General features: G+C 37.6%; 1 protein-coding gene across 1 annotated transcript in view; it reads right to left on the bottom strand.

Annotated features, from left to right (window-relative positions):
• LOC139963658 (influenza virus NS1A-binding protein-like) overlaps positions 1–13,402 on the bottom strand; it is a 45,280-nt gene that overhangs the window by 17,425 nt on the left and 14,453 nt on the right. Inside the window, exons 2-4 of the mRNA XM_071964664.1 lie at positions 8,005–8,119; positions 7,089–7,392; positions 6,245–6,369 (exon numbers count right to left, since the gene is read on the bottom strand). Coding sequence (XP_071820765.1) covers positions 6,245–6,369; positions 7,089–7,392; positions 8,005–8,026 — 451 coding nt within the window. The 5' untranslated portion in view covers positions 8,027–8,119. The remainder of the gene's footprint in view (positions 1–6,244; positions 6,370–7,088; positions 7,393–8,004; positions 8,120–13,402) is intronic.

The following is a 13,402-nucleotide window of genomic DNA, read 5'->3' on the forward strand; positions in this document are numbered from 1 at the left end:
AGTAACTATGGCAACAGTTACTTCACACAGTAGCTGGTAGATCTGTTATGCAGCAATCCCTACACAGATTGCAGTAAGACATCATGGACTGTTTCATCGAGTAAATGTCTCCATTAAATCCTACCCCCACACTTGGACACCTATGCGTTTAGATAAATACAGAAATGCAGCATATGGACATGGCAGAAAGAAATGTTATGCACCGACGGTAAATTTGAACCACGAAATCTTTCCGTTTCTGGAAATTCGAGGAAGTAGCACAGGTCTAAGTAAGCTTCATCTTGTAAGGTGAGAGAGAAAGGAAGGTTTCACAACTACCGATGAATGAAAGCATATTTTCCCCTGAGTACAAGTACTGTGCAATAATGTAAAATCAATACAACGTATTCTTGTTCAATCGCTACTTTCATTATGACGTTATTTCACAACAATCACATCTACAGGAATGTTCCCCTGTGTGCCCCAATGTTCCCCAAGAATGTTCAATTTCTTTGCACTATTTCTGGTTTAAATGAACTGCAAAATTGAGTTAATGGGATTGTTACTTTCGCCGCTTTTGAAAAAAAAACAAAACATGTTCAACATGGCTGCACTGCAGAGATGATGGACACTAAAGGAAGCCTTCAATCTCACTCAATATTTGAGAAAAAGGTCAGATGCTGGGGTACCCTCTCGGTAAATCTCGGGTGGGGATGACCCCTAACTCCAAGAGCCAGGGGTTGGTGCAATACAGGCCTGACTAGTACTGTAGCACTCCGAAAACTAATCATAACACAGAAGGTTTGATAATGCTGGTTTTGCATCTAAGATTAACAAATGGATAGTGCTTCAACTGACTGATGCTCTTGGCCACTTTTGTTAACCTTTCAGGATTTTTGTTGAACTAAAAGATACTTATTTATAAAAGTTTGCTGTCAATAATAGGGGATTGAGTCCACTACAATGGCAACGCACTGTACTACTGTATGTAATAAAATTCCATAGCAAATATTTGTATGAGTACCAAACACATCATTACTTGCATACAACCTGGGAGGTGTTGCTAGTCAATTCTGTTTAAGTGAGAGCACTATTGCAAGTACACATAAATCGAGCAATTGAATATGGGAGCCTGGCATCCCCAAAATGACATTTTTTTAACAATTGAGTACGCAAACAACATATACAGTGAGCCTCAGAAAGCCACCAGTGGAATATTTACTGTACAAAAATTTCTAGAGGTACGATACCTGTGCAAATGACATCTCCAAATTTTAAGACCGTAATTCACAGAAAATTCTGAAATCAACTTTGAGAAATAGGCGCTTTGCAAATTTATAAGATCAAATTACACTTTAAAACTTGAAATTCTACCCCTCCCCCCCTAATAAAATTGGAGAAGTGTTCATTGACCACGTTCTGACTCGCCCTCCACCCCCCAAAAACATGATAAGAAAGAAGGTGCAGGGTTGCATGTACTGACTGTTACACTGTACTGGTCCATAGTAATACTGTAAGACAATTGGGACCATAACTGGGCTGAGGTCATCAAATTACATAAATTGAATTGCTATATACTGTATGCATAACTCAAGAAACGAATCCTCAAATAAAACAGTAATACTCTTAAATGTCCATGTCTGTCCGATAATTTACACATTATTGCACAAATGATAGTTTTGTGTGTATATATATATACCGTACTTGTAGTCTGATTTTGATTTTTATACTAATATGATATTTTGAGAGCTAACCTTGTTTATGTCACACGACCGTCTCTAGACACAACCAAATCAATGCAGCTCATTCTTTTACAGTTCCGACTAGACAACAGGCTGACAGACGTCAGAAATTACCAGCCATTTATAGAAGCAAAATTTAAAAAAGGTACTCAAAGATCATATTGATGCTCAGGGCAAGGAAACAAATGGGAGCATCCTCTCAGAAACAATTTGCTAAAAGCATTCTTGGGTCAATGATTTTATTTCACCCGTTTTATAACACAAAGTAAAGTACAATTCGTTTCCATGGAAACAATATCATCTTTGTTTTTATTTCCCACACCCATAATATTGTCCAGGAAATCGTTATTGCAAAATAAAGTTGATTTATCCTTCCGGACATTAAAATCTGCCAATTTAATGATTGATGAATTTACTTGCATCAAGTTTATTTGCCTAAGTGTTGCATGTTTATTTATGTCAAATAAATACTGATAATGAAAAGTGTTAGGAAAAAAATATCTCCAACATCGGGAGAGCAAAATGTTTGTATTGGAAGGGAAACGATTCGGATTTTCTTTTAGTAAATTATAAATAAATAAATACCATACATTATAGTGCTGTTATCATGAAAAAAAAACATGCTCGAGAGCACTGTACAAAAGAACCAATACCTGGAATATAAAATTACCAAACTTAAGAAAACCTAAAAGTAATTAACAACAGCAATAAAAGTAAAATATGATATAAGACAGGGTTATAAACCATAATAAAGAACAAAAAATATAAATATACATAAAAATATGGGCACGGTAATGTGAATAAAACAATGAATAAGATTAATGCCCATACTCAAGCCTAAAAATATAAGTTTTCAAATGCTTCTTAAAAGTGTCAATAGAAGTGATATTTCTCAAGTGACATTTCTTAATGTAGTATTTCTACGGCTAGTGGCATTATTTACCACCACTCCATGGTATCCCTATGGAAACCTTGATTTCTGAGACAGACAAGGCTCTATAGTGCTGATAGTCAACTCTTTTTTTGTTGTTGATTAATCGCATTCTCACGATTACTCGGTTACAGTTATGACGTCATCACTGTCATTTTTACATTGCAGAAATAGTCAATCTTTCTCAATGGTGCACTGTCTTTAGTTGTTCTTTTGTGTCTTAATGTATGGTGTCTAAATCATGTAAAAAAAATCTACCAAACAAAAACTGTGAACAACTTTCAATCTACAGTACAACGTTTGTCAAAATCCTTCATAGTAAATCAAAAACTTTTGAATGAATCTACGAGGCTACTACAACTACTAGCACTAATAAAAGCAAAGAACAGGCATATTAATGACAAGCAAACGCAATGAATCCAACCGGAGCAGGTGCTTGCCGATTTTAAACACAGTACAGTGCTACTGTAGTGTAGCATTGTGAGAACCTGTACTTTTGCAATATTTGCTGACAAACTGATTTAGTGTTGTTTTTGATAGGTTACGTTATTTTTCAAATGAAAATTATGTGTAGTGCTAGCTTGTAGTCCAGTAATCGCAACCTTGGTTTTGAGCAAGCGATTCATCAAGTACCACTTTGAGCAAAGTAGTACAGTTTATGAGAAAACAAGGTCTACTAGTTGAAAGGAATGAGCCTGTAGGCTGATTTAGCATAATGCCCAACATTTTTAATGCAAGTCACTTTCTTGAAAAGTGAACCTTTGTGTTTTTTCTGTTGTTGTGGTTTTTGGCAATGAACTCTGTAGTCAAGCCCTAGATACCACACTCTGATGAACATTTGAGAACAATGAAACGTTTTTGTATGATTCTGTCCTATCAGTCTGCAAATCCCCAAACTAACTTCTTATACAGATTATCCCATGCTTGGATGGGCATGCCACGAAGGTTGTAATCTAAGCAACTTGCAGACAAACAATGAATTATACAACAGGCAGACACAAACATAGGTATTATATAACTTTATTAGAGCAGTGGTTGTTTGTATAGTACCAGTAGGTTTTTGTTCTTGATTTTGAGGCATTGTAAAATATTATATGATTGATCCATGTGGTGGAATTGGTGATGGGGGTAACCTTGAGTAATGCTGACCCCTCCTGAAAGCAGGTCACTTCAATATTCAGGAATTATTATATTCTCATTTCAGTACTTTTGATTGACATAGTCACTAACACTTATCCCACCTCCCCCTCCCCCCTCCTCCCAATCACTTTGGAGGACCTGCTTCACCAGTTGTGTCTCACGTTTATCATAGGTGACCCTCTTACTCTGCCTTTTGATGAACGGTTGGGTTTCTTTCCTCTCACAGTGATTACCCCCCCCCCCCCCCCCGCACAGATTTGCATTAATTGCAAAGCAATGTATTATTCTCAAAGCAGACTTATTGATTTTGCCTCTTCGGTATTATTTTGACATAAAAAAATCCCATAAGGATGAAGCTCATTATCATCACTAGTCAAGATTTGGATCAAACAATCCAAAACGCAGCAGGAAAAAGAAAAAGAAAAAAAAAATGTAGCACTTCATATTTGCATCTTACGTAGTTGTGATTAATACAAATATAAGTGTTTGGGGAAAAGAGGAGGGGGGTGAAAAATGTTGGGAAACCAATCAGATAAATTTATGCCTCGCTCATTAACCTTCACCTGGTGAAATAAAATCAAAGCATCTAATGTCGTAGTCTGATCGATTGTGATCTAATTTGCAGTAACACGTTGGTAAAACTGAGGATGGCAAAAGTGCACTGTCTTTTACAAGGTAACATTTATATGCAGTTTAACAGCTAAGTACTGTGAACTGTACTTTTGCAAACTTGAAGCTTGCATTATTCATTAAAGGGAAGATAATTTAAATTCAATTATGCAGACAGTCACCACCTGCCAGAGAGTTAACATTAACCTGAACGTTGAGGATTTGTAATAAACCTGAATGATGACAGTGAAAAATGACATGTGAGACAATTCCAAGAATAAAAGAAGAAACAGTCAAAAAAACTGTCAAAACAAAAAGTGACATTTTCAAAATTTCAATCGGTTAATCTGACATGAAATTTAGATTTATCAGGCTTTGTACTATAGAGAGTGAATTAATAATAATATTTTATCATACAAACTTAAAGACAGATGAAACCAAGGTAGCAACACAGACAAAACACACAGATAAAACACAAACACACACAAAGAAACTAGAGCATCTGTGATGCAGTACTAGCTCAAGTACAATCTACCTGATGACAATTGGACTTCGGATGAAATAATTTATGTAATGGTTCAGTGCACCCACAAAGGACTATAACCAACGAGGTAAATGAATCTGGAGGATTCATGTCAATTGGGTGCGCGCGTACCATGTATTGAGGGTCATGTGATGTGTTCCAGGGTGGTACTATACTGATATTTCTCTGTAGCAGTTCGAGAACAGTGTTAGTGACTTCGTGAAAGATTGGTCGGTTCGGACATGGAAACTAACGGCATAAGAAGGTACTGGTACTTCAGGCCTACGAAATAGTGCTAATATGCTAACGTTCAACCTTATTCTCTTGAATGAAGTTAGGCTTTCTACATAATCTTACTTATTAATACAGCTCTAGGGGCAAGCCTTGTCTCATATGGCCTAACGTTATTACTACACGCTATAAGTGAATGTAGAAATGGGAAATGTGGGGAAATGTTTAGTTCAGTGCAACCACGGAATTCTCCGTGGAACAGAGCCTAATGCTGCTCGACGGGAATATAGCTATCACGTTAGGCTACGACACGGTTATTGCTAGGTAACGGGTGTCGTCTGCTGCTCTAAGCACGCAAACACATTTACGTACTAGTTGGGTAAAATCATCATGCGTAATAGGGAGAGTAGTATATTAGTACCACCCTGGAACACATCACATGACCCTCCATACATGGTACGCGCGTACGCGCTTATTTACTGTGTGATAGTTTCTCCAGATTCATTTACCTTGTTGACTATAACTAGTATTGTATTTTGCTAATTGCAAGAATACTGTTTTCCTTTCATTGGTTACTTGCTGAAGACCGGCAAGAATTACCTAAGCAGTCAAGTCGGCATTTATGTATATGCGTGTGTGTGTGTGAGTGTAAATATTTGAAACACTGGCTTGATATCTCAAGACAGTTAACCTCCATGACAGTACTCATATTTAGCATGTGCCTTCTCCATAATGAGTATGTCAAGAACCCTATTGATGTTTTTTTCTTAGGTCATAGGTCATTTGGGGTCTTCTACTGCCACAAAGTTGATCTGTCACCTTTGGTACTTCTTGATAGGGGAATAATTTATCCGGTATCGCATTGACAAAATGTATGGCAAAGCACTGTACATTTGTGTTAACTAAGAAACCATTGCAACACAGTAAGCCACATTTTTATGATAGGAAACCTGATTATAATTTGCGTTACTTTATAAATCCAGACAACCCTCTTTATTATATGTTAGTGGAGAAGTTCACCTGTCAGGGAAGCTGAACAATGAAAACTTCTTGACAAAGTGAGAGATTGGACCTCAGTTAGCTCCTTACCTATGCAATTGGACCAGTTCATGTTACCGTGGAGATGAATCCCACACGCTGCTTTCACTTTTTGGACTTGCCACAAGTTGGAGGCATGGTACAGACTGGAAACGTGTTGACCCGTTATCTCTAACCTGTGAATTCATGACAAAAAAAATCCAACTGAAAATAAATAAACAAACAATCCACCAAATAACAATTAATTATGAATATGATAGAATAGGATGTCAGAATTTCAAAAATTCTAAATGCAGGGTGCCTGTACGTGCAATGGCAGTGAATTTCAGTAACATTCCTACCCTTAACCAAGTCATAAAAACTTCCTTTTTACTTACGAAAGGCCAAAGTTCATCTGCAGGATAACAGGCTGTGGTTTGGATAGTCAATCAATGAAGATCATTTCAAGGCCTTCAGGGGTTTACTGAGGTATTTTTAGATCTAATTGGACTCTAAGCAGTGATTGCACGATCGCAACGAATCCATTCCAAATTTGAGGACTTTTCAAGACCTAGAAAAGATGAGTTTCCCGTACCCTACATTTGCCCCTCACTTTTAACACATGAGACCCATGTTTCTATGACAAGCCAGTTTAAACATAGCCCTTTCAATATATTTTCTGTTATTACATAAAAAGAGTTATAATACATGAGAACAGTTTTAAAGAACCCATCCTGAAGATCTGCTCGAAGAAAAAAAAAAAAAAATGTATCACGACAGCCACTAAGTGGACACAATAAGCCCTCAGCACCAAAATCATTCAATAATGCGTAGATGACACCAACTTGAAATGCATTAGAATCATGTTCCTTCTCCTATGATAACAGATACCCCGGAAATAACAGACACGACTTACTTTCCGGTGTATGCGAATTCGACCAGCATCTCCGCAGAGCCCGAATCGATCTCCACCAGGTCCTTCCTCAACATAGATTCTTCTTTGTTTGGTATCTTGCTCAGTTGTAACTGGTCGGCCATGTAAGGGCTGTAGCACGCCAGGATGGCCCGGTGGGCCGGGATCTCGTGCTTGCCGACGCAGAGCAGCACGTCGTGGAAGGCCCGCTGCTTTCTCATCGTGTTCATGCACTCCAGGATGCTGGTGGACCACTCGTTATCCTTGATGGCCATCAAAGGGGACAGGATCAGACGGTTTCTAACATCTGAGAAGGAGAAAAACAAAAAGATGAGAAGACCTCTCATGATATCTTCATCTGCTTCAATGGTAAAGTAAAGTATTTATAGACTGTAAGTAGATGGGCAAGGTATTTGCACATTGCATCATCTATAAACAAAGAGCCACCTCTGATGCTGAGATTTCAATTTGCACAATTTTGAAAGAAAATGGCTTTATAATATAATAAGTATCATAAAATTGACACAGTTAAATTCTTTAAGTTATACTGCTTGAAATAAACAAAGGTCAGCAATGAAAGTTAAGTAGCTGAGGCGAGGCTCTCTGATGATGTTCACATTTTTGCAAGGTTCCACATCTTGCCCTCTCCTTCCTAATCCCCACCCCCAACAAAAGAGGATTCTACCAATAGGGGGGCTGGGGGTTTATGAAAAAGGTACTTAGGAGGTTTTTGCACAAAATGGAGAAACATGTGCCACATATCCCACCCTCTAAATGCAGCTCAGTCTAAACTTTTAGACCACCTTTGTGACCTACAGTACTTTGTCTTTGCTTGTTCCAACCATCCTCCATTTATTATTCCATTTCAGGTGACCACCCCTCTGCAATAATAACCTGAATAATTAGACATCATCCTTACCGTTGGCAAAGTTGTGGTCCATGTTGTTTATAATTATGTGAGGGATTGACAGTAAGAAGACACAGACCAATCAAAGAGTATCCTTTTCTAAGATGTTAAATTGTTCCATCCAGAACTGAAAGGAAAATGAAATAGGAGAAGAAAGAAACATAATTTGGTGACCTTCAAAGAGACGACTTTATTGACGGGAGCACAAGCAATGAATGGTGCACAGGCGTGTACCATCATTTGTTCTTTGTACAGTCAGGGCCAATCATATCATGAGATATAATAACTAACCTTTGACCTTCAATTCCTCAGAACAGCTCATCTGATCCTTTGAACCCTACAGTACTGTACAGTACAGTGCAGTAGTTTTACAGAAAGTTTTGTCAAATTCTAACTTGGCATTATATGAACTTTCCCCTTCAGTAATGATGTAATTATAACCTGCATTTATCGCGATATCTAGTTCATAATTAAATGAGCAATGTTGGCTGTTTGACTGTTTCCCTTGATTCATTTGATTGCAGAAGCAATGATTGGATACGAGCACAGTTCATTGGACTCACTCAACTTCCTACGTACCTAACAGAATCAGCTGACTGTACAAAGATCCTTGTGTCTAGAGTCATAAATACTTACGGGCAGATATATATTCTACAAGACGATTGAAAGATACACCGAATGACACAAAGACCAGTAAAACTTGCGAAAGATGTGAGCAGACTTTACGAGTGTTGCTGGTACTATATAGCAATGTTGACCGTCTGAATGACCAGTACAGTAGCTTGAGAAGGGAAAGTGAACGGTGACCCAGAAATGGTGGCACCATGCTAAAAACGTTACATTCAGATACTGTAAGGAAAGTGCATATGTACAGTAGATATGGAGACAGCTAAGTGAGGCCGAGCCGCCGAGCATACAGTAGCAAATTACTACAGACTACGAACATACTGTATGCAAAATAATGCAGCTCACTTACTAATACTGTACAATTAAAATTTACTTTAATCTCTCTTAAAATAACTTCAGATCTAAAACTATCAGAAATGTGACTACCTTTATCCCAGATGTCAGCATTCAGCATATACTCATTCACAATGTAGTTTGCCAAAAAAAAATATGTACTGTACATGTATGTGGCTTGTAAGTCTAGGATTCAAACGTTTGTGACAAAAGTTTCTCCTTTTGTCGACAACTTCTTACAATAACAAGATCTAAATTATTTCCATACTCATTTCCTATTGGTCAGGTCTACAGCGCAGTACAACTCATGTCCTATAAATAATTACCCAACAGGGAATAGTTATCCGGTGGTTTCGTCACTGTTTCGTGACTCCAAACAACACCTACGATAATCATCTGAATACTGTAGTTATCCGGTGGTTTCGTCACTTTTTCGTGACTCAAAACAACAGCTACGACAACTATCTGAATAGTTGTTCAGCATTTAGTTGATACATTGTTTTGATAAAGTCGCTTAAAGTTCACATGACCATGTGCACGCATTGGTGGGGGAGGTGGAAAAATTGTCGGGAAACATTAATATCCCTCAGATTCCCCTTAATGTACAGCTCTGTTTTGGTCATAATTTGACTGAAAGGTTACCCTAAAATTAAGTACTGGGTAGTCTCTTCTAGGGGCATAGAATGATTCCATACTACCCCGCATTTTTGGCGGGCCGTTACAATTTTATCCAGAAAGATACTAGAGATGTAACCACGGTTACTCCAAACTGTGGCATTGATGCTTTCAACCTGGCCAATATGATCAACTGTCAAAGTACTCTATTATGGCAAGGAATTGAAACAAGCTTCTTCTTTTAATTCAGACTACTGTAGATTGTAACCAGAGAAAAATTTATCCAAGTCTAAAAGTATATAGCTCAGTGCTTTTAGTACACAGGATCTATACTTAGTATGTTATGAGGGACAAAAGTCGGAGCCTTCGAAAACTGTGCCACACAAAATTTGAACACTAGATTACTTCCTTGTAAGGTCATTCTATACTGCCCCATACAGATGTGATTAATTGCTCAAAGCTGTTTACCTCAAGAGTTGAGACCACAAGATCGACTCCTTCAATAGTCGAGTAGTATTGATTAAAAAAAAGAAAGGCCAAAAAGGTTTCTGGGTATTAGGGCAATGAAGTAAAACCAACAGCTTAAAGACTGGTAGATCTTAATATGCTGTCTGAACTATGAAGCCTGAAGGGTTCATTAACTTATAACACACTGATTAAAAATCAATCATTTATTTACATCAAAGAGTTTTCAATTTTAAGGTGAAATTTAGTCAAAACGATCGTACTGAACATGACTAATCCTACAGTATAGGCCTACGGTAGGCTGCCTAACTCGTGGACCATCAACAGTGTCCCCCAAACTTGTCCGGGCCCCAGGAGTGAGGGGGGGAGCAGTACTTGCTTACAGTGGCGGAGCTATGGGTATTGGTCAAGGGGGGCAAGAATGGTCTGTAGGGGCGCTTTCGACACTATCTAAGCGGGGCGCCACCACAGGTTGGCGCGAAGCGTACAGAATTTTGTATGGACGCCCCGCCACTGCTTGCTACAATTCTTCATGAACTGTAGTTAAGTTACAGTAGATAGAAAAGTGCATACTGTATGTAAGAGAGGAAGGAGCAAAGTAAACATTATCTTGAACAAAATATCCCAAGTGACTTAATGTAAGTACTATATCACAACACCTCACATTTATGATCATTAATACTGCAGAGTGTTAAAGATACAGGTAGTAGATACACCAGTCAAGTGTTCATGTCTTTAGGGTTTTTTTTTTCTTTTGACAATTTGTATCTCTCTACAGATAAGTGTTTGTGTGATTTATGGGGAAATCCCATGAATCCACCAACTCAATCCAGTCTGTCCAACCTTTTAGGGCTCCTAAATCATCCTATTACTACCGTACCTTCAATAGAAGAGTTCCTGTACATAGAGGAATTAATTACCAATCTCATTGAAGAGATTCTCTCTCCCTGAGAATTATTTGATTAGGTCTCATCAAGTGGAAGACTCAGGCTATGAAGCACTTCAAAGATATTGACAAATACTGTTCATCGTGGGCGTTAAATAGGGCAAAAGGCCTCCAAAATCCTACTTCAGCATCCTTAAAATGTCCAAAAAGTTTAGTTACCAAACCTAGTTCCTGTAGTGCCATCCGAGATGTGTACTGTAAGCGCTCCTGTACACATTATTATTAACCTTCCCAAGTGCTTACAAGCTCCGTTAAAGAGGTTTAAATTTAGATCGTAACTAATCTTGCAGCACTAAGGCATATTTCTGCTGTTAGTTTTAATTAAAATATGATATAAGAACTGGATTTAATTTGTCCTACTTTACCTGGTTGATATCAAGCAGGTCATGACTCATGACTTCTATCAGAACATTTGCTAGAAAAAAATGTTAATATCCTCTTTGGATACCAGCTTTATACACATGCTTGATATGTTTTTTAATAAATAATAATTTGTGCAGATTAAGCACTTTGAAGATTCACAATGATCGCAAGTATAAAAATTGCAGCATGTGAATGTCATGTGGATATTTCTAATGTACATTGGCAGTCATAGTTATTGCAGCTAGCACTGCATGTGCTCAAATCCAAAGTTCTTTGAAAGAATACAACCATACATTTCTACCATATATGGATTTTCAAAAATTGTTGTAGCATTTCGCCTACATAACTGCATATGATACTAAATACGTAGCCCACTGACACATGTACTGTAGGAAATAATGAAGTATTTCAAATTTTGCATCAGATTAGAAGGCTCCAAACATTGTCTTTCACAAAATGACATTGTACAGTTCCAATGTACAGTACTGTGTAAAAAATTGGAATTTGGACTTGTATAGCAAGTTGACCACTTTTGCATAGTACTGTATTTTGCTATGTGATTCTGGATCAGTTATTCCCCGATAAAAAAACCCACCCAATCTCCATCCACTTCTACATCTTTACTCCCACCTTCCATGTCATGCTTCACACCCTGTCCTACACTCTCCCCCCCCCCCTCATCCGCCCCCAACTTAATATATGGCCAAACTACGATATAAAACCAGAAATCAAGTAATAAACATGGCACAAAAATAAGAGATAACATGGCGCACAAATCCTAAGTCTTCATTTTCCCATTTTTATGATACAAACTTCAAAAACAGGTCTACAGAAAATTTAAATAAAATTATACCTTCCAAGTGCACACTGTGAGTGTACAACAAAGGGGAAACTTGGCCGTGAAAGTTTATGAGGAATGTTACAAGATAAACAAATTAGATGTAATGATAATTAATCTGTACACGGTGAGAAAGTTGCAATTGTGTCAACAATTTTTGTTATTTCAGAGCTATTGAACTATCAAAAAATAAATAACATGATGTTACATAAAACAAGACTGAGTAAACAAGTAACATTGCACAGAGTGTTCACATAAATTTGGAAATTGGAACAAATGTCAGAAGTCACTAACCCACTGTCAAAGGTTTTATTCTAAGAACTGAAAAAAAATAAATAATAATCACTAAGTTATCAGTCATCCACTCTTGATCATCCCAAGTTACACACCTTCCTAGATTACACACATTCCACCACAGAGCTCCTTTTTCTAAACAGCTCTCTCTGGTGATGTAATCCTTTCCATAACAAAACAAGACTCAGCCAATAAATAAACTAAGTACAGCTTTACCAGTCTATTTAGCTCTACTGTTGTAGTACTGTAAACGACACTACTTTCTCAGAAATGTTTATCAGACAGAGGTCATACTGTATGTGACGTGAGATCTTTTCAAAAAAGGATGATCTAACTTGGGGGTGGATAAATGAAAAGAAGATCGTATAATCTCTGAGTCAACCTTTGCAATTAGGAATGATCTAAGAGCTACTGCAAAGCGTTCAAAATTGTGAGCGATGCTGAAGAGATTTGGCAGACAAAGGCTCTGTAGAGTAAATCCACTCTATTCTAGGCATGAGATGTACACTTGATCAATATTGATATGAAAAAGACAAATACAGCACACACTTATAGACAAGCAGAGGTACTACAAAGTAACCAAGTAACAAGAGCTGCACTTAAACTAGAGTAAGAGCAGCACTAGTCCTAGCAGCACTAGTGTACTAGCACTACAGTGTTCTTTATTTGCTCTTCAGTGTGAACGTTAGGTCGTTCATTTACATCTTTGATTGTATTGGCCTAGCAGATGGTAGTCATGCGTCACATTAAAATCATATATATAAGGCCAGTTCCACTAAAATGATGAAATAATCGGTAATCTGCCCCACTGTCACACATAAACTAGTTGGTAATCGGTAATAACCGATTATCATATAATCGGTCGAACACTAGTTGACAATATTAAAGAAATATGAACAGAAGCTGCAACAGTTACTGGTATGGGGGAT

This window comes from Apostichopus japonicus, chromosome 22 (assembly GCF_037975245.1).
Source record: "Apostichopus japonicus isolate 1M-3 chromosome 22, ASM3797524v1, whole genome shotgun sequence".
NCBI lineage: Eukaryota > Metazoa > Echinodermata > Holothuroidea > Aspidochirotida > Stichopodidae > Apostichopus > Apostichopus japonicus.